Source organism: Phyllopteryx taeniolatus, chromosome 1 (assembly GCF_024500385.1).
Source record: "Phyllopteryx taeniolatus isolate TA_2022b chromosome 1, UOR_Ptae_1.2, whole genome shotgun sequence".
Taxonomy (NCBI): Eukaryota; Metazoa; Chordata; class Actinopteri; order Syngnathiformes; family Syngnathidae; genus Phyllopteryx; species Phyllopteryx taeniolatus.
This window is the reverse complement of record NC_084502.1, coordinates 37,519,754-37,540,256: the sequence shown is the minus strand read 5'-3', so window position 1 is coordinate 37,540,256 and position 20,503 is coordinate 37,519,754. Positions and strand designations below refer to the sequence as shown.

General features: G+C 40.2%; 2 protein-coding genes across 4 annotated transcripts; both read left to right on the top strand.

The window, feature by feature from the left end:
- The first annotated feature begins 3 nt into the window (after positions 1-3).
- Positions 4-15,808, top strand: tbc1d22b (TBC1 domain family, member 22B). The gene is made up of 14 exons (XM_061793556.1): positions 4-275; positions 1,723-1,779; positions 2,016-2,208; positions 3,750-3,876; positions 7,451-7,618; positions 7,718-7,788; positions 7,866-7,994; positions 8,103-8,168; positions 10,877-10,991; positions 11,749-11,855; positions 11,917-11,992; positions 12,195-12,322; positions 12,477-12,572; positions 13,660-15,808. Exons 1-14 carry the CDS (start codon positions 220-222, stop codon positions 13,786-13,788), a joined length of 1,518 nt encoding a protein of 505 aa, XP_061649540.1. The 5' UTR covers positions 4-219; the 3' UTR covers positions 13,789-15,808.
- Positions 15,809-16,862: 1,054 nt separating this feature from the next.
- On the top strand, positions 16,863-19,996 carry si:ch211-148l7.4 (uncharacterized protein LOC563603 homolog). Of its 3 annotated transcripts, none has more exons than XM_061793448.1 (2): positions 16,863-16,973; positions 17,829-19,996. In XM_061793448.1, the coding sequence occupies exon 2, from the start codon at positions 18,053-18,055 to the stop codon at positions 18,740-18,742; it is 690 nt and encodes a 229-aa protein (XP_061649432.1). In that variant the 5' UTR covers positions 16,863-16,973; positions 17,829-18,052; the 3' UTR covers positions 18,743-19,996. The 3 variants fall into 3 exon arrangements, with proteins under 3 accessions (XP_061649432.1, XP_061649421.1, XP_061649410.1); XM_061793437.1 differs by lacking the exon at positions 16,863-16,973 and adding an exon at positions 16,980-17,503 and having other exon boundaries at positions 17,832-19,996; XM_061793426.1 differs by lacking the exon at positions 16,863-16,973 and adding an exon at positions 16,980-17,503.
- Positions 19,997-20,503: the final 507 nt, after the last annotated feature.

Sequence of the window (20,503 nt, the reverse complement as noted above, 5' to 3'; positions counted from 1 at the left end):
GGTTTCAGTGTGCGCCAAGATGGCGGCTTCCATCGCCTTGTACCTTCCACATCGTCGCGTTTGTAACTAAACCGCTTTTCCACCGTCCGTTTCAGCTCACACAAAGGCAGAGGGGAACCGAGTGGGCGTCAATGGCTGACGGAAGTGGTTTCCTCATGGTAGCTTGGTGCGTGGAGCCGGTGTCAATGTCGGCCTAAGGGAGGGCTGTCTTAACACAGTATGGCCACCGAGAACAGGATCAATTTTTGGAGGAGAAACGCAAAGGTTCCAGGAAGGTAGGGCTTTTCCTTACTCGGTTTTTTTTTCTTGTAAGTCGTATACACGACCTTAGGAACATTGCACCATAGCTATCTTTACGTGTAATGTTTGGTGTGTGGCTTTAATGCTTTTAACTGATTATGGAAGTACCTCTGAAATTCATACACTTGAAGGCTTTTCTCCCCATTATTTCGTGGCGTTGGCCGGGTTTGTCTAAATTAACAACAGTAGCACCTGGCTTTGGTAGACATACTCCAATCTCTTTCATCTCTACGGTTTCTGTCCCTAACGCCTTTTTGCCTTGCTGGCCGGCAGACTGCTAACATTGGATCACTAGCACTGGCTGGATAGTTTGGCTAACTAGTATTCGCCATCTACCACTGTCAACATCACTGTGAGAGCAATGCAGTCTGACTCTTCTGTTCCTTTGCCTGCTCATTTGTTTGTCCTAAATGCACTAAATGCAACCTGTTCTGGTTATATATATATGGGACATATCGGTATGGGTCACGTGTCACCATCTGCCAAAGCAGGCAGAGAGAATCTGCACTAAGAGAATCTCTCTCTCTCTCTCTCTCTCTCTCTCTCTCTCTCTCTCTCTCTCTCTCTCTCTCTCTCGCTCTCTATCTCTCTCTCGCTCTCTCTCTCACACACACACACACACACTGCAGTGGATGTAAAGACTGGAAACCCAAACATACAGTATGTTTAAATAGGGACACTGCAGCAGCTACTCCTGCTCCCTGTTCTTGGGTTCTCCTGATAAAACAAGTCTGACAGGCGCTGTCGTCGTCACGTCGTGAGTCTCCCCAGGTCTCAGCCACTGGGCTTACTTTCAGTTGATTTAAGGAAACAACAACAACGAGTTTGACATCCTTAAAAAGAAAGAGGACCAGGACATTTTGCACCCACGAAGGCCTCTTGAGTGAAGCGCTTATTTTGAGTGAGTGAAAAGTGTTTGGGATTAATGTTGATATTATCTTTGAAGGACTTTAAAAAGTTGTTTTCTGCAAATGAGCAGAATTCAAAAGCTTGAAAATAGTTAATCGTTGTACAACCCCAATTCCAATGAAGTTGGGACGTTGTGTGTTGTAGTGTATTCAATTAAATATAGGTTGAACGTGATTTTCAAATCATTGTATTCTGTTTTTATTTGTTTAACACAACATCCCAACTTCATTGGAATTGGGGTTGTATCTTATTTGCTGTATTACAAGATTATCCTGCTTTTAGATTTGATCTGATTTAGGGCTGAACACGATGTCAACAATTTGTCACCAGTACCTGCTTAAAAATTCATCAATGAATTTTAAAAAAATAAGTAAAGGAGTGAGATGTCTGTCAACATTCTTTGAATAATAACTGAGACGCTTTCTTTCGTGACTCTTGGAATGAAGAACACGGACAAAAAGTATCTGTGAAGTTGTATGAACCTGTCTGCAGTTCACATGTGGTCTTCTCCAGTGTGCAGCCTGTTTATGGAGCACAGCATCCTCCTCTCGACCCATGTCTGCGACGCTCGTAAGTGCTCGCTGCAAGTGGACTGCATGCTGTCATGTTGTCCGCATGAATGCATTTCATCTGGGCCCATGCCTCAGTTTGATTTGGTCTGAAGCCCACCTTCCCACCTTTTTTTCCTGACATTTATGTATAACAGCTGGTATTTTTATGTTGTTTGTCTTAGTGTGTCATTGTATTAACAGAACCTGAAAATGCAAAGACCAATTCTTTTTCTTAATCTGGTCTTTTGTTTTCAGGTATCCCAAAGACACAAAGCTGAAGTTAAACAATCTCAAATCTAAAAAGACATCAAGCTTCCATGAGTTTGCACGGAGCACAAATGATGCTTGGGACATTGATGACGACGAGGAGGATGACGATTTCCTTGGTAGCCCTACCCTGTGTTCTTCCCTGCCATCGGAAATGCAGTCTGCATTCACTCAGAAGCAGGTAACAGCTTGACGTCATGCCAGAGCACTTTATTACGTTTATTATCAGGAGTGCATATAAATGATGCACAAGTGTGTATGTGCAGCCAAAATAAATAATGCAAACTAGATCAATTGAAACTTCCTAAGTTGGCGTACCAAAAAGACCACTTTTACGGGTACTTCCTGTAAAAGTTGGCTGCAGCGTGTTATACAGTTAATTTTGTAGCCAATCAAACTGCACAGGACGTAATCGGCTGAGAGTTGAGTAGGGGAAAGTTCTGTGAGTCTAGTTGCTAAACTTTTATTTACACAAACAAACTGCAAAACTAGTTGCACAATTAAAGGAAGTATGTTATGAGAGAGAGGTGGCGGCACGGTGGACGACTGGTTAGAGCGTCAGCCTCACAGTTCTGAGGACCCGGCCGGGTTCAATCCCCGGCCCCGCCTGTGTGGAGTTTGCATGTTCTCCCCGTGCCTGCGTGGGTTTTCTCCGGGCACTCCGGTTTCTTCCCACATCCCAAAAACATGCATGAATTGGAGACTCTAAATTGCCCGTAGGCATGACTGTGAGTGCGAATGGTTGGTTGTTCCTATGTGCCCTGCGATTGGCTGGCAACCAGTCCAGGGTGTACCCCGCCTCCTGCCCGATGACAGCTGGGATAGGCTCCAGCACGCCCGCGACCCTAGTGAGGAGAAGCGGCTCAGAAAATGGATGGATGGATGTTATGAGAGGTATAACATTTAGATGAACTCCTTGGAGATGGGAGAAGTACAGGTGTGTAACACCATGTGTAACAATAAATGTCATGCGAATTATTTATTTTTAAAAGTTTCAACCTAAATACCGGTGTTCTTATTTTCTCACTTTAGCTGGTTTGGGTTTAGTACCACTCTACATATTTAAGTCTTTATCCATCGTCTGTGGCTCGAAATGTTGCGTGGCAAGTGATTCATGAGTTAAGTGACTGATGCAGAAATGACAGATTTATGTGATATTTCACAGTCATGTAGGAGCTTTTAATTAACCCAAAGCTAAGGTAGGGAGGAGTAATTGATTTACTTATACGTTTACATTTGTGTTATTGGCATGCCGGTCCCCATATGTAGGTATCCATTTTTTTAATAGTGATACGACAATGATGATTTATTGCAAATTATTTTGCGGTCCCTCCTGCTACGGCTGCAATAAATTGATATTACCGCTTCAAAATCTGTTAATTCAATTTGTGTTCCAGTATTTAAAGTGAATTCAGATTTTGGTACTTGAAGTCAGTTCTGTACCATGGGACTTAAAATATATATATTTTTTCCCTCTTGTGTATCCTTTGGGCTCAATAAAGACAGAAAATGCAGACCAAACAATAACTCTACATTGTCCTCTAATTATTATGATATGTTTATTATGCATTTTTCCTTGCATTACTGCACTTACATGAACAGCACTTCTACTCGGAGGAACGAATATCAGATAATAATTCCTGCAGTGTTTATCAGCCATTAAATCAGGAAATTACAGTTAACTCCAATTGGATGCTAATCTGCTTCTTTTTGTCCGTTGAGACGCACGATGCGGCTGCTGTCACACAAAGTGGGATTTCACAAACAACAGAGGAGGAAACTGAGCGCGAGGTTGTAAACAGCAAGGTGATCAAGTCAAACAGCGAGGTCCACCTTAGTACATCCTCAGGTAGGAGATTATTATAATTACTTTAACCGAACAAGTAATCCATAATTAGAGTTCGGATGTTAGAATTACATCGAACTTCTTATTCAACATTCTTATTCTGCAACTAAATGTATCAGTTGAATATAAAATCTTTGGCCCCCATCCAAATGAGTGGTCTAACTGCTTGTGTATCAATGGGCAGTGCAGAAGGGAGTGGTATGTCACATATTTATTTCTAAACATTTTTTCCCCATGGGAAAATGTAATTAATTCATTCCAGCGTCAAACACTCACCATCTTAAAAGCTTTATTAACAGTCCAGGCCATTTTTAATCGACATTGGCAACTGTCATATAACAGTAAAAAATATATTAATCCTTTTCATGCTTGTTGAGCTCAGGTCTTGCAGGGTATGCTGATGTCTCATGTATTTTTATGTAACTTTCAAGGCGTGTTTTACGCATTTGAGGGGGGAGCCAAGGAAAGATTTTATGTACGAAAAGGAGACAGATATTTAAGGTGTTGCCTGTTGGTCCGTGGCAAATAATAAATATTAAAGCGAATACATCAGTAGCCATACAAGTCGTGCAAAAGGAAAGTATGATACTGACACTGATGAATTATAAAACACTCAGTACCAGTACGTATTTGGCACGACAAAAACTGTGAATATGCATTGTATATATGAATGATTTTTCACATTGAAGTCATGTTTGACCACTGAGTACAGTTAAGGAGTCATGAATATAGATGTAAACAGTGTATAGTGTGTCTGTCAATATGCATAATGCTGAGTGTATATGTGAAATAGAGTATGTATGTATGATATTATTGCACCAGGTATCCAGGAGTATTTTCCTCACAATCAGTGACCAATTGTTATATAAGTGAATGGTGAACAGCATAAAAGAGGAGCTGAACCATTGTTTCCAGCAAGTGAGGCTGAATGTCTATCTGAGAAATATTCTCACCTTGCCAGAACATGCTTGCTGTCTCGCTCTCTCACTCGCACCCTCACTCACTCTAAATAATAAGCGATATAAACTGGAATTTGACAGTGAGCTTTGTAGGTAAATCTTACGCTTTGTCTAGTTTTAGAAAGATTATATGCGGCAAATACATGATTCCCATCCCACGACAGACAACCTTCAAGTTTTAGTGCGGGCTGTTAGGATTAGTTCTGTGTACCCTGTTTTACTATGGCCTAGGTTTCTCATCCGCACTGTAACTGACATGGCAAATGTTTTGACGCTTGAAAAATCTCACCAGACATTCATGGCAATCTTGGCGTGTCACGTTTGCCATCAGACCATAAACGTCATCCTAATAGCATAACTACCTACCGTATTTTCACGACCATAGGGTGCACCGTATTAAAAGGCGCAGTCTCAGTTACGAGGTCTATTTCTGTATTTAACACATACATAAGGAGCACCATATTATTGGGCGCAGGCATGGTAAAGCATACGCTAGCTTAAAACATACGGTGTTTTTAAAAAGGCAACGGGAGTAAAACTGAGTTCAGTTGTACTTTATTGAAGTATTTAACAATGTGCTCACGTTATTTTTTGATCAACCCTCATCCACAAATCCATCAAAGTCCTCATCTTCTGTATCTGAAATGAACAGCTGGGCAAGTTCTCAATCACATACGCCAGGTTCGAGTCAGTCTCGTTGCCGTCCAGCTTCTCAGAAATGATGCCGGCTTTTACAAAAGCTCGAACAACAGTGCAAGCAGACACGTTAGCCCAAGCATCCACAATCCATTCACAAATTGTGGCATAACTCGCCCCACGCTTCCTCCACTTGCAAACCATGAATTCGTTGATCTTGAATTCTCTCGCGGCTGCTCGATTCCCATGTTCCGTAACTTCGTAAGCGTGTCTCTTTGTAGGTGCCATTTTTGGGGGGTCTTTAGCCAAACCGATGTTGTTTTGCACAATGCTCACCCCGGCGCTATATACCTACTGGGTGCGTGGCTTTAGCATCCTCCTTCACGCACCCTTCCCCTGTCCTCAGCCACGTCCGCTTTTCCTCTGTGTAAACAGCGTGTCGGCAGGAAATGCTTAAAAAAAAAAAAAAAAAAAGGTCAAGCGGAGCGCTCATCACACAACAACATTTATAGATGTTGGAACTCGGTGCACACATACGGCGCGAAAGAAAATTCAAGACTTTTAAGTGCGCCTTATGGTCGTGAAAATACAGTAAGTCATTTTAAAATGAATGTCAGATGTCAATTAAAAATATACCAATGTGTTTGCTAATGTTTTTTTTTTCTTTATGTCAGTTTAGATTCTCAGTCATCCAGGTAAGGTTGAATTGCAGCAACTGGACCCTTTTTGCTTGTTGAATTTGTTGTTTTTCCCATGTTTCCTGAAAATGTTCAAAAATGACTTGGGTAATTATGCTATTAGGCCAGCAAATTTTACATTAAGCATATTCCAGGGAATGGTCGAGTGGCATATCAGTTTCCATCAATATACTGGGCCGCCGTCTGATGAAAAATAACCTCTGTCGTTTAAATTATGTATAACCTGGGGTTGTGTAAAATGGCATCAAAAGCTTTTACTTTTCAAAGACAAGGAGGAAATAGCTCCTCCAGTCAACACATCAGTGTGTCGCCTGCTATGTTCAGCAAGTCAATTTGGCTTTGAGTTTTAACAGTGACGGAGAACTATAATGAAAATGGAAAGTTAATATTCACAGTCACAATTTCACCATCACAACTAATACAAGAGTTGGCAGCAGTTGAAGCTCTGTCTTCCTCTCTGCTTCACTTTTTGCGCTTTCACTCTAATATTTCTCCTTGCATCCCTGCCTGTGTGTGATCTGGTTCTCTGTGCTGTGCAGGACAGAAAAATATACGACAGTGTGTGATCTTGAAACACCTCTTAAGAGAGTATAATAAATGAAATGGAATAAAATTAAAATTTAGGGGATTTCTACTTGAGAGGTTTCACTGTATTTTTCCTCTTTTGAACTCAACTTTATCAAATAAATGCAGTCAGTCACAGAGTGACTCCAGTATGTATGTGTTTTGCCACGTTACCTAGATGTAACAGTTATTTTATTAGCTGTTGTCATGGTCTTAAAATGGTTCTAGATTACATACTATATTTACAATACACACATTGTGTATAGGCGGCACGGTGGCCGACTGGTTAGAGCGTCAGCCTCACAGTTCTGAGGACCCGGGTTCAATCCCCGGCCCCGCCTGTGTGGAGTTTGCATGTTCTCCCCGTGCCTGCGTGGGTTTTCTCCGGGCACTCCGGTTTCCTCCCACATCCCAAAAACATGCCTGAATTGGAGACTCTAAATTGCCCGTAGGCATGACTGTGAGTGCAAATGGTTGTTTGTTCCTATGTGCCCTGCGATTGGCTGGCAACCAGTTCAGGGTGTACCCCGCCTCCTGCCCGATGACAGCTGGGATAGGCTCCAGCACGCCCGCGACCCTAGTGAGGAGAAGCGGCTCAGAAAATGGATGGATGGATGGACATTGTGTATACTCTGCTGCTTTAGCGATGTACACTTAAAATGTCTGTCATTTCACATTGAAACAATATTCTTAGACATTTGATTGTCTGACCTTTCACAGTTCGCGCCACACTGCAGAAGCAGCATTCTCTCCCAGTTCGACCCATCATCCCTCTGGTGGCTCGCATTTCAGACCAGAATGCATCAGGAGCCCCTCCCATGACCGTGCGGGAAAAGAGCCGGCTGGACAAATTCAAGCAACTGCTGGCTAGTGCCAACACTGACCTTGGTAGGACACCAGCTCCATACGCGTGGTAATGAATCATCATGGCTGTAGGAGTACACTACGTGTGATGGTATTAATTGGGAAAATACGGATTGATTTCAGAGGAGCTGCGGAAGCACAGCTGGTCAGGCATACCAAGGGAAGTCCGTCCTATCACATGGAGGCTTCTCTCTGTAAGAGGCATTACAAGTACATTAATTCAGTTTATTTTGACTTTCTCAATCCACTCCACTCTCTTGGCTCCCAATAGGGTTACCTGCCGGCCAACAAGGAGCGCAGAGAGCTTGTGCTCAAAAGGAAGCGAGAGGAGTACTTTGGCTTCATTGTGCAATATTACCACTCCAGAACGGATGAGCACTACAAAGACACATACCGACAGGTACGGTTGACCAGTGCTGCTTTAAACTGCTAGTCACCCACAACAAAATTCATGCCATGATATACTTACTGTAGGAAACAATCCTGCACATTTGTCTCCTCTTGGTAGATTCACATCGACATTCCGAGGACCAACCCTCTGATTCCATTGTTCCAGCAGCCTGTAGTGCAAGAGGTAAAAGCTAAATAAGAACAAAAAAAAACTTGTGGTTCATCCTGTCAGTCTACATCAGGGATGGGTAATGGCAGCCCCTGGATTAATTTTCTCCCAAAAAGGAATTCAAAAATGGAATTTTTTTGGAGGGGGGGGGGGGGGGATTATAGCATGTTTCCTCCACAATAGCCTACCTGATCGGTTTTAAATTATAATAGCACCATTCACCACTAGGTGGCAGACATGGTTTAGGAGTGCATCCTGCAGGTGTTTGTTTTTTTCCATCAGGAATATCATCAAGAATAGGAAGCAGTTTATATGTTTAACAAATTAAAAGGCAAACTTATGTAATGTGTTCTGGCCCTGGGTTACATTACTACAGTGGCAATTCTGCACCGTCGACCACACCGGGGTTCTAACTCACATTTGCACTGTATCACTGATTGGGAGTCGAGTGCGCTGATCGCTTAGCTTAAAGCGCAAGCAGCTAACTCAGCGGCCAGCACCGCCTTGTGAGGATTGGAGAGTGAGATTTCGACGGACAGCCGCACAGCCTAGCACCTGTGCACCTAGTTTGCTTAGACACATTGTCAGTCATGATTGTTTTGTGGCGCTGATGAGGCATGCAAGACAAACAGGAGGCTGTTTTACCTTGGTAAGGAGGCTTTGTCACATAATTATCAGGAAGCACACACTAGCATCATATATATTTGGTAAGATGCCAGGAAACACTTAGCTCATCTTAGCTTGTCATACAATGAAAATGACCGGGAGGTACTATATCGTACCCAACTGACAGTCAAGGTTTCATTCAAACATGCAACATACAGTGCCATGAAAATGTATTGCCCTCCTTCTCAAATGTTTAGATTTTTGCATCATTTCCCTACTTCACTTTTTATGATCATCAAATAAATGTAAATATCAGATAAAGATAACCCAAGTAAACATAAAATGCTGCTTTTAAATGGGGATTTTATTTATTAAGGAAAAAAACTATTTAAAACCACCTGGCCCTGTGTGGAAAAAATAATGGTCCCCCCTTGTTAAATCATGAATTAACTGCAGCTAATCCCCTTTTTCTGGGGTTCATTTTCACTTCCCACACCCAAGTCTGATTACCTCCAGGCCTGTTCAATCAAGAACTCATTTAAGTAGAACATGTTTGACATAATGAAGTTGGCCACCAGATCTCAAAAAGCCGCAACAAAATGCCACGATCCAAAGAAATTCAACAACAGGTGAGAAATAAAAAGTGACGTCTATCAGTCTGATGCCCCCTTCAAGGTGGATGCCCGAGGCCCACACCCTGTCCCTCCTCCCCTTTACACGCCACTACAGTCAAGGGTGGCCGCAGCCACCACTGGCCACCCCCTGGCTCTGCTTATGCATGGTTTCTGAATTAAAACGATTCTGCAAGGAAGAGTGGGCCAAAATATCACCACAGAGATGTGAAAAGACTCATTACCAGTTATAGAAAACGCTTGATTTCGGTTATTGCTGCTGAGGATGGCCCAAGCAGTTATTAGGTTTAGGGGGCCATTAGTTTTTCACTCATAGCCAGGTAGCTTTGAATTTTTTTTCCCCTTAATAAATAAAATGACCATTTAAAAACTGTATTTTATGTTTACTTGTTATCTTTGTCTGATATTTACATTTGTTTGATGATCTTAAACATAAAACTGGGGAAACTATGCAAATGAAATTAAGAATTTGAGAAGATGGCAATACTTTTTCACGCTACTGTAAATGTAAGCCAACAGTTAAGACACACATTCAACAAACTACGGGTAACAAACACACTTGAATAATAACTATTAACATCCGTATTATGCCAGAAAATCAACATTGAATGCTGCAATCCATGCTAGGAACTAAAATTATGTGAGACATATATATACACTGAAGCTGCCAAGCTCTCAACTTAAAAGTACACAAACAACAGCTATTTTGTTCCTCATAAGAACCATCGACAATTTATTTAAAGTGCATGAAGATTACTAAAATTTGTGTCATCCAAAAACGTACCAGGGCCCCTACAACAAACCAGATTGAACTGCCCTATACTGCAAAGTGAGTAGGCCTAATAATTTGGAGATTTTGAATGACATGCAGGACAAAGGTAGCATAATATTACAATTTTGAGTGAGTTGATTTTTGCGGGAAAAAAATTCTAAATGAGTTCTTGCACTTAGTGCGTTTGCTGTTCTGTTATGTGCCATCTTTGAAAGGTAGTTTTTATGTAGAGCCCTTTCCACTGGGGGGGGGGGGGGGGGGGGGGGAATCACAGTATGTGGTTATTTTTGGATTGCCTCAAACCCTTTATTGCTGAAGAATGGCTCTTTTATACATGAAAGCATGAAATATTCCAGTGTTAACATACTTTGATGTACATTGTTCCAATAAAAAAACAGACACATGCATATTTAAAATGGCATTTTTGTCATACATCTGGTTAGGACATGCCTTTGTGGCCCTCTGGTATCACTGACAAAAAACTGTAGCGCTCTCTGTCATTTCGAGTCTACACCAACTCTTATTAAACCACGTTAAAATGTAATACAGTACCTGAGACATTTATGGGATCTTCTAATAACTCTGTCCAAAATATTTGATGGACCAGGTACTATTCACTTGTTTAAGAATTTATGATGAATGAACAAAGTCTAACTTCTAACAAAACTTTATTTGGCACTTTCAGATAGTATTGTCATCTCTCTTGCCTTCAGGTGTTTGAGCGTATCCTCTTCATCTGGGCAATTCGACACCCAGCCAGTGGCTACGTCCAGGGGATCAATGATCTAGTCACGCCCTTTTTTGTTGTCTTCCTGTCTGAGTTTGTCAGTAAGTTACCAATGGGAAAATCACTACCCTCTATGCATTGATATACTCCCAGTCAGGACATCTTTAGTGTTATGGGCTTAAAGGTCCCATATTTTGGCTATTTAGACCTCCATAGAGTGACTCTAACATGGACTTTGTATACAAGTGTCAATTTCATTTAAAAAAAAAAATACACCTTGGTTTTGTCATACAAGTGTCCAGAAAAGGCTTTCTGACAGCTACTTCTGTTTGACACAGTTTTGTATCCGCTTTGTCCATATTTGGCTCAGATTGCCTCCTTTCCTCCGATTGGTTGCCTTTGTGTAGAAGACCCACTTGTGAGAGCACACGTTTATGTTGACAGCGCTGGCTCTGGAGCGGAGAGGTAGGCAGAGATCTTTGCTAGTGACGTATATAAGTTCGAGAAATTCGAATGACCTGATTTCAAGCCTCTCGGCAGAAAAACAATTTTAATTCATATTTCACATTTACTGGAGGAACGATTGAGCCAATACAACATCCCAAATACTAGGAAACGATGGTTTGGTAAAATATGGGACCTTTAACATCCTCTACCTAAAATTTTTACTTGTTTTTACTTATTTGTACAGAACTTTGATTTGATTGAAACTGCTCTATAAATAAATGTCTTACTACTTTTAAAATGGTACCACATTCAAGTACAATCCTCATTATTACTTTAAGTGAGTCAATTAATGTCAACAGAGATTGAGGCAGGTCAGTGTCCTATGTCATTCACTGTCATTTACTCTTCTAGTGGAGGACATGGAGAACTTTGAAGTGGCTGCTCTTTCTCTGGAGATTCAGAGAAACATTGAGGCAGACAGCTTCTGGTGTATGAGCAAACTGTTGGACGGAATACAGGTCTGCACACATTTCTACTTCTTGAAATGTGCTGGGTTTGTGAAATCTGCTGTTGTTTTAGGACAATTACACCTTCGCTCAGCCAGGAATCCAGAACAAAGTCAAAGCTTTAGAAGAGCTTGTCAGTCGGATCGATGGTAAGATGGTTCTTCATCAGCATCTCTCTCACTGTAAAATAGGCCCACAATAAATACTTTTATCATTGGCGCCGATCTATACTTTGCACAATATTGGCTTTGGGCATTCTTTAGTCTTGGTAGTTGTGTACTACATTTACTAGCTAATTCAGGTTGAAAGATAAAAAATCATTTTAACGTAACTGTGTGTTTCTGCCTTCAGAGGACATTCACAATCATTTCAAAAAGTATGAGGTGGAATATCTGCAGTTTGCTTTCCGTTGGATGAACAATCTGTTGATGAGGGAGCTGCCACTGCGTTGCACAATCCGTCTCTGGGATACATACCAGGTGGCAAATGCGTCGTCATTCAGAATTTAATGTAGTCTAGTACAGCTGTGAAAACTACCAAAAAAAATCTTGTTTTGGGAAAATGACTGCATTATTAGTCGTCTTGAAATGGGGAGTTCAATGTTGGAAATAATTGTTAGTATTTTTTCCACAGGCTGAAGCAGAAGGGTTCTCCCACTTTCACTTGTATGTCTGTGCCGCTTTCCTCATTGAGTGGCGCAAAGAAATTCTCTCCATGGTTGACTTTCAGGTATGTATGTCTTTTTAGTCACAGTACTTTAAAATACTTCAGACACCCAAAGACCAATGGTTACTGAAAAGATTGACATTGTTTTTCTGAAGGACAAAGATTTATAAACAGACACCAGAAGTCCAGTTCCCAACGCTTTGTCTGGACAATTTGATCATTTGACTCATCTGGTTATTCCTTTCTGAATGGCTATTTACATGATACCGTTTAAAAATAAACAATGAAAAAAAGGGTTTCTCATTCACAAGTTAACAAGCTTTTGGAGAGGAAAAACAAAATTCAAGCGATTCTCTAAACTGTACATTTTTTTTAATCCCCTCTAAATACATATCTTTTCTGAAAATCATTCATTCAATGAATTCATACAATTTAGAATTTTGGTAAAATTTACCTATGTTCTACCGCTAATTACTGAAGAATGGAAAGGTAGAAACAAAACTTTTTTTTGTCATTTGAAAGATGGAACTCTAATCTTTTTTTATTTTTATTTTTTTGGTGGGTGCCATGTTTATATAGCCATAGAACACAATATTCTGTGTGCCTTGAAAGATTGGTCAGAATCCTCTAAAATGGCTGGCACTGAGGGGGGTTCTCTTTTGAAAAATGGCTGGGATTAAATGAGTTACTAATATTGTATGCTGACCTCTTCAAAAACGTTTACATTATTTATAAATTTTTCAACTGTATTACACCATTTTCTTGTAAACATGCCCTGAGTTTGTTACTTTGAGTACGTTACCGGGGGGGCAACTTTACTATGAACTGATTAAATACATAATATAATAATAAGGCAGTTTTTGTGAGGAAAAAACAGATAACAATTTGATTAATGCAAATAATGTCACAAATGTTTCAAAATAGAATACAGAAAAATGTATGTGCCCATGCTAAAGCATGCCAGTCATCAATTGGATTCTAAATATTCTGTACACAGCCTTCTCCTCAGATCACCTCACAGGTTTAAAAATCATTTTTCAAGATGGGGAATATCAAAATGTCTTTAGTTAATAAAAAATGTATGCTCTGGGTCACTGTCATTAAGATAGACTTTCTCTCTACTGGGAATGAATTTTCTTTTGCTCTTCAGGGCCTTCTTATACTACTGCAGAACCTTCCCACAATCCACTGGGGTAACGAAGAAGTAGGCCTTCTTCTGGCTGAAGCTTACAGACTGAAATACATGTTCGCGGATGCTCCCAGCCACTATAAGAGATAGACTTTTTATTTTATAGCACATACAGTGCTTGAACATTTAAAGTCTGTGAGCCTTCTGATTAGCCTACAAAGACAGGCCTGTGAAAATGAATCCTCATGGTGAAAATCACACTGGACTTGGTGGTGAATGTGGGACTATTTTGCCATTCTCTTTTGCAATTTAACACTGGACTGTTACAGTATAGAAGCACACACAACTGTCATCTTGCTCCAGTCATGTAACTCTTGATTGTTTCTCCTGTTTAATGTATTTTCTGGAGAACATTCTGTGATTTAAAGGGATAGTGAATGTCTTTAATACCATCCTTTTAATCAAAGGTAGTGTACAGATAATATTTTTACTTATTTTTTTAAGTCATTGTTTTAAGAAGTACTGAATATGAATTGCAAGATAGATAGTAAGATAGAAGTCTCATACATCAAAATAGTTGAACACTGTAAAGAGTTGAAAAAAAAATATTAAACCTATGTCACTCCCAACTTCCTTCAGACAAATTTTGCTTAAAGTGGGGATAAACGTTATAGAAAATGGATGGATGGTCAGTTATTTGCAATGCACAATCAGGTAATCAGAGGGAGAGGTCCTCTTAATTATAATTAATTATATACTTAATGCGCTTGCATTTACAGGTATATGAACTGAGAGGAGCAGACTAAGAGTTTGATGTTGATATTATTTGCTGTTACATTTCACCTGGCTAAAAGTGTCAGAAGGCATTTTTGTTTTAAATGTGGTTTGTTTGTGATTTTTACACCCTCCAACTGCTCGAGGGGAAATGAAGACCGCAATGCTAATGTAGCTTTAGCACTCGTTTTAGTTGGTCTTATTTTATGATGAAAGTAACACATTGGTTTAAAATTTTATATTTCAGTTGGGGTCGTCAAAATACAACTCGTGGTTCCCAAAATCATGTACAGTATTATACTGGTATGTCTGAGCTTTCAACTTTTGAGTTTCAGGCATAGTTTTGGTCCCTCGGTAATGATTTTGCCAAATGTCTCTGTGGTAACAGCAGTCTTCTGTATGATCGTCGTATATACTGAGAGTTTCCTAGAGTATTGCATCACGTAACTTCCTACATACCCTGTTGGTTTTTTATATAATTTAGTCAATGGTACTGAAGAATACCGGTGCGTATTTAAAATTAATTTAGCCAAAGTACAGTCCTATTGTACTTGATCAGTCAGTCCTGTGAAAGCAGTGTAGCTCAGCTCAGAATATGTGACGATGCCTTTGTAATGTACTGTACTCCTGATGTTTATGGTGTTACAAAAATGCTTTGTCATCAGTCATGCTGCTTCTGTGTTTTTGTTTGGATCACGTTGTTCTTGTGCCCACTTTATGAAATAATCCAGGAGATGTGGGATGAATGGGAATTGGTCACCCATTGTCATTGTAGGAGATCCTTTTAATAGCAAATGTTAATTTGGTTAGACAGTCTTAGGCCTGTGGTACAATATGATCCAATAAATGTGGATTTAATTCTACTAAAATGTTGATCAAGTAATATTTTGTGATGTTGCTAATGTCGGACTTATTGTGGACTGGAAACCTGGCTTTTATGGCAGCTATTCAACAAAATGTTTTGATTGAATCATTTGGATTTTCTAATATCAGTAAACTGCAAAGCTTTATTTAAGTGAGGTGCTCGTGATACCTTTATATCTAAACTAAATCAAGTTTAGCACAGTATACGCATCATTTTCTGACAGTTTTCCTTCATTTTTGTTAGTGCTAAAAATATGTTCCCTGCATATGTGTTATTCATTCAGGTACATTTTTTCCCCTCTTGCCCACCATCAAGGTGTTGTTCATTCCATGATTGTTTTTCATATTCAGTCGTTATGTATTTGTGACCAATTAATGAATGTCTGTTTCTGTTCAATAAATGCCAACTCTTTATTTGCATCAATACATGCTGTTGAATTAGCAGATGTTTAAGCCTTAAAGAAATAATTTAATTATTACAGTACTTGCTGTAGTGTTCCTTGTTTATATTAAACGCTTGATCTTCATTCGACCAATCATGTTGTCTGTGTGGTCTTTTTGATGGTAGAGGTGATGTTACACCTAAAAGGTAATAAAAAGGTCGCAATGGCTTTGTCTAGCGATCAAATTCAGTGCCCTATATAGTGCACTCAAAATGACCAACAAAACATAGCAAAAAGTGACAAACCGATGGTCACTCACCGAGTCGTGAAATACCATAATGCATTGTGTCTTCAGAGAAGAATGGTGGCACGAGATGCGTCACAGATGGAGGGAATGCATTTTCTTTCAAAACGCGGCAACAGTAATTGTAATTGACATACATTAATTCAAAATGATGTTGCATCAATATATATATATATATATTCTGAGGACCGGGGTTCAATCCCCGGCCCCGCCTGTGTGGAGTTTGCATGTTCTCCCCGTGCCTGTGTGGGTTTTCTCCGGCCACTCCGGTTTCCTCCCACATCCCAAAACATGCATGGTAGGTTAATTGACGTCTCTAAATTGCCCCTGGTGTGAACGTTAGTGCGAATGGTTGTATGTTCGTATGTGCCCTGCGATTGGCTGGCAACCAGTTCAGGGTGTACCCCGCCTCCTGTAATGAAAATATTTTTCATTTATTTTGGAATTGCCCACTCTCTGCCCAATTACGGAAAGATATTTATATTTGATTCTACTCCGTATAGAACCAAATCTTTCTTTTTGCTTTGAGCATATATTGTTTGGCTTCATTAACTATGCACCTGTGAACAAAAACAATATTTTATACTATTAATCTCATTATACTATCAGCATATTCATAAATGTCGATACACTAATCAAAAACCTCCCTTTTGCATTTTTGAAAATTAAGTCAAGCAATATATTAGGTCCATTAGACACTCCACGAATGTGAAAGCACATAAAACATTAGTTATATGCTCTATATAATGTATTTCTGTAATGAGACTGAATGTTTGCCTGTGTTTGTATTTCCCGCCATGGCGTTTGCGTTTGTATGTTTTGTGTTTGTAAATAAAACTGGGAAAAAAACAAGTTATAAATGAGCTCACTGGGTGCATCTCAAGTCCCTTGAAAGCAACGTTCCAAGCTCCTCGCTCTTTAAAACATTGAACGCGACCCGGAAGTTGTTGTGACGCCACCATATTAAGGAGCATCTCTCAAGCGTCTGAAACGCGCGTGGTGAATGTATGGTACGGTGCATTTGTGACACATGTCAATGATGTGACGTCATCTTTAGTTGACGTCTCCGTTAAATTGCATCATCGAGTAACGATTGTCTTATTTCTCCTAAATATTCCTCCCTCCTGCATCGCTCCTCTGTCTATATCCTGGCTCCTCGATGGAATTTCTGGTGAGAGGAGCTTGGATGTAAACAGAGGAGCTAGGACCTCGGAAGTTCTAAATATAGAAATGAGATGTATCCACGATATAGTCCACTATACACGCGGAGTAGAGAGTAGTGAGTGAGTGAACGATTTCGGACACAGCCATAGTTATATAAACAACCAGCGTACTATTTCAAACGCTGATTGGATATGGACGAGTGACGTCACGGTACTCGTCAATGTAGTAACGCCCACTCAAAGTTTGCTTTCCTGTTTGCAGTAGCGTCAGTGTGGCTTTCGGATACGGTAGTCAACAACGTCTTTATTTCATACCGTGCGACAATCTGTTCTATCTAACCATTCAGCTGTGCAACTTTGCGTTTTTTGGTGATAAGGTAAGTTGTTTTATTTTGAAGACGATGCCTTTAATTTTCAACGAATCTGTGTCGCTAGCGTTAGCCACACGCTAGTGGTAGCGAAGTAGTCATACTAGTTTTTAAACATGGTTCTACGAGTGCTTTCATACTTCTTGCTTTTCTGTATTGTGAGTTTCGACCAATGTTGTGATGTGTTGAAGAGAGCGAGCAAGTAAGTGTGGCGAACAGTGTAATCAGCTCTAGTGCAGTTTAACATATCTCAGTAATCATGTGGCTACTTAAATCATCAGTTTCTAAAAGAATTGTCTATGTCAAGCTTATGTGTCTGATGCTGTATTCACAGCAGCTGGGTGGATGGAGTCAGCTGGAGTCACACATGGGCCCAGAACTCATTCAGCAGCAGCAGAATAACAGAAGTCCAGACTTGTTCGCACAGGCTAACAAATACAATTCTGTTCAAGAACCGTCTGCAAAGAGGCAAGACAACAGCGCCATAAGGAGACTAACCAACCTCAGAGAGGAGCTAATCATGCTGAAGATCCACTAATCCCGTCCATAAAGTAGATCATGAGTGGCGCTTCCGGCAGCATGGTCTTCAGGCACACCGCTAAACTGTGCATGCACAGGAAAGAGAAGCACAGCTTAAAATCATATAGGGAGACGTCGTCAGTGAGCGAGACGCAGCCGACAGCAGGCAAGCGCAGGCGAAAAAATGCGTATCCATGCAGAATATGCGGCAAACTCTTCCTCCATCATCTGTCTCTAAATGCACACTACACTGCGACTTCGTGTCTCAGTGCAATCAAAAAAGCTCAGGCCACAGGAAACGACACCAACTTACCAGACCACAGACCAAACGATAAAGTAAAAGCCAGCCTGGCACAGGGCAAGACTTTACGGACTGGTCCCGGGAGGCCCAGGCAGGAGGAGGAAGAGGAGGACCTAGTAGAAGCTGAAGGAGAGTTCCCGTGCCCCTCCTGCACTGAGGTTTTTTCCCTGCAGTCGCAGCTGAGGGACCATGTGGAGCTCCACAACGCATCCATGGTAAGGAGAGAGTGCAGTGTGTGCACGGAGGAGATGGACACCTTTGAGCGGCCAGCATCAAGGAGGCAGCGCTTCTACCACTGTGTGCCCTGTCAGGAGGGCTTCTCAGCACTGGACTCCTTCCTAGAGCACTGTCAGGAGCACCTGCAAGCCAGGGATGAAGAGGAGGATTGTGTCACGGAGGGCTCCAAACATCAGGCCAGCAAAGCCTGAGGGCCTCGTTGAATGTCTTCGGCCTTTTGACTTTTGCGGATCAATGAGTGGAACGGGCTTACAAACACAATCACTATAATTTGCTCCCAATTTTATCCACAATGTTGAGATTTTCCAATGAACTTGAAATTCATTGTTTTTATGCAAGGAGACAATGCAACATGCTAACAAAAAAATATCTAAGCTTTCTCACAGCGTGAATATTTTGGTCAATGTTAACATTTAATGAGCCCATGGTGGACCTTCACTTAGCAAGTTAAAATTTTGAAAGGTTTTTGTATCTATTGATAATTTTCGTCATAATAGAGTGGACGTGAACTTGGAAGTACGCGCATGTGAAAAAAATTGTGAAACATAAATATAAGTATTTATTTTGCTACTATTTCAGCCGCCATTGACGAAGGACAAAATGCTGGTCGCTCTAAACATGGGTTTCTTAAAGGTGTTAGTTTCCCCCATAATGACAGGGTGGACTGCAATTTCAGGGACAAGTGGAAAATGTTCACTATGATTATGAAAATAGACATGATCAAAATGACTCCTTTTCTCAATTACCTTGTAATGCCCAATAAAATAAAATAATAGTATAATTTAACCACTTATTACACACAGTGTGGGGGACATACCGAAATCACGTACATCGATATGAAACTAAAGAAACATTTTAAGAGGCTGATCATTGCACTGCTATGTGTGCAAATGTTTGACCACTTAAAACATTTTCATTTTGATTGCGTGATTGTGACGAGGACACCATAGGAAGTTTATAGTGACGTTGACCCATTAGGTTTATGTTCTGCTGTTATTCTAAAGAAAATTTACTTTGATGGTTGAAGGTACAGTTATGGTCACTTAATGGTCCATGTATTCCAGATTTGCGACTGGTCAAAAACCCGGATTCATGTTTGGTGCAGGTTTATTTGAATATATACATGCATATCCCAGGTAAAATGGCACCTGAATTGTTTACAGTATTCCATCTTGTGACCATTTTCAGTATTTCTATCCAAATGAATGAATTCTTTTTATAGAGCACTCAGTGGTGTAAACCTTTTTTTCTGGCTGTGCAGACTGTCAGTATGTCTGACCCACAACTTGTGTGATTTGCCAACTTAACATTAGTATGCGACTGCTTCTTCCTAGCTACTGTTTCCAAACAGCTGCTGTGACATTATTTTCTCCACTTTTGCAACTTATTTTTTTGTACATTGGTTTGTGCTTCTTTGCTGCAGTCATTAAACTGCTGTCAGAAGATGTTGCTTGTCTTCTTATCTGCTTAATACTGTACTCTTTGATTAATTATTTCCTTGTGAAGATGAGTTTTAAATACTTGAATAATTTTAGACCTCAAAGGGAAAATGTGTTATCCTACTGGGTGACCATAGAAAAATAAGGCTCAGACTAAAAATACTTTGGATGGATGGATGCCCAATGACATTTTCTTATGTTTTTATTGACATTTTGTACAATACAAATAAGTTATTCCTGTTTTTTCAGAGAGTAATGTGTTATTAATCTCAAAGTACAAAGGGAAAAAAGGGGGCAGGCTATGTTTCCATGGCAATTATTGTTTGAAAAGCTCCAAATGAATATGCTTCACATTTTTTAAGAGGTCTAAAATATTGATCTCCTTAAAAAAAATTCAATTGTAATGATTTTTTTAAATTTATACTTAAGGATGTGAACTTTCCTAAGCTATAGAAATTGATCAAGGTATATAAAGTATTCTTTCTTAAAAATAAGTGATCGTGTTCTTATCTC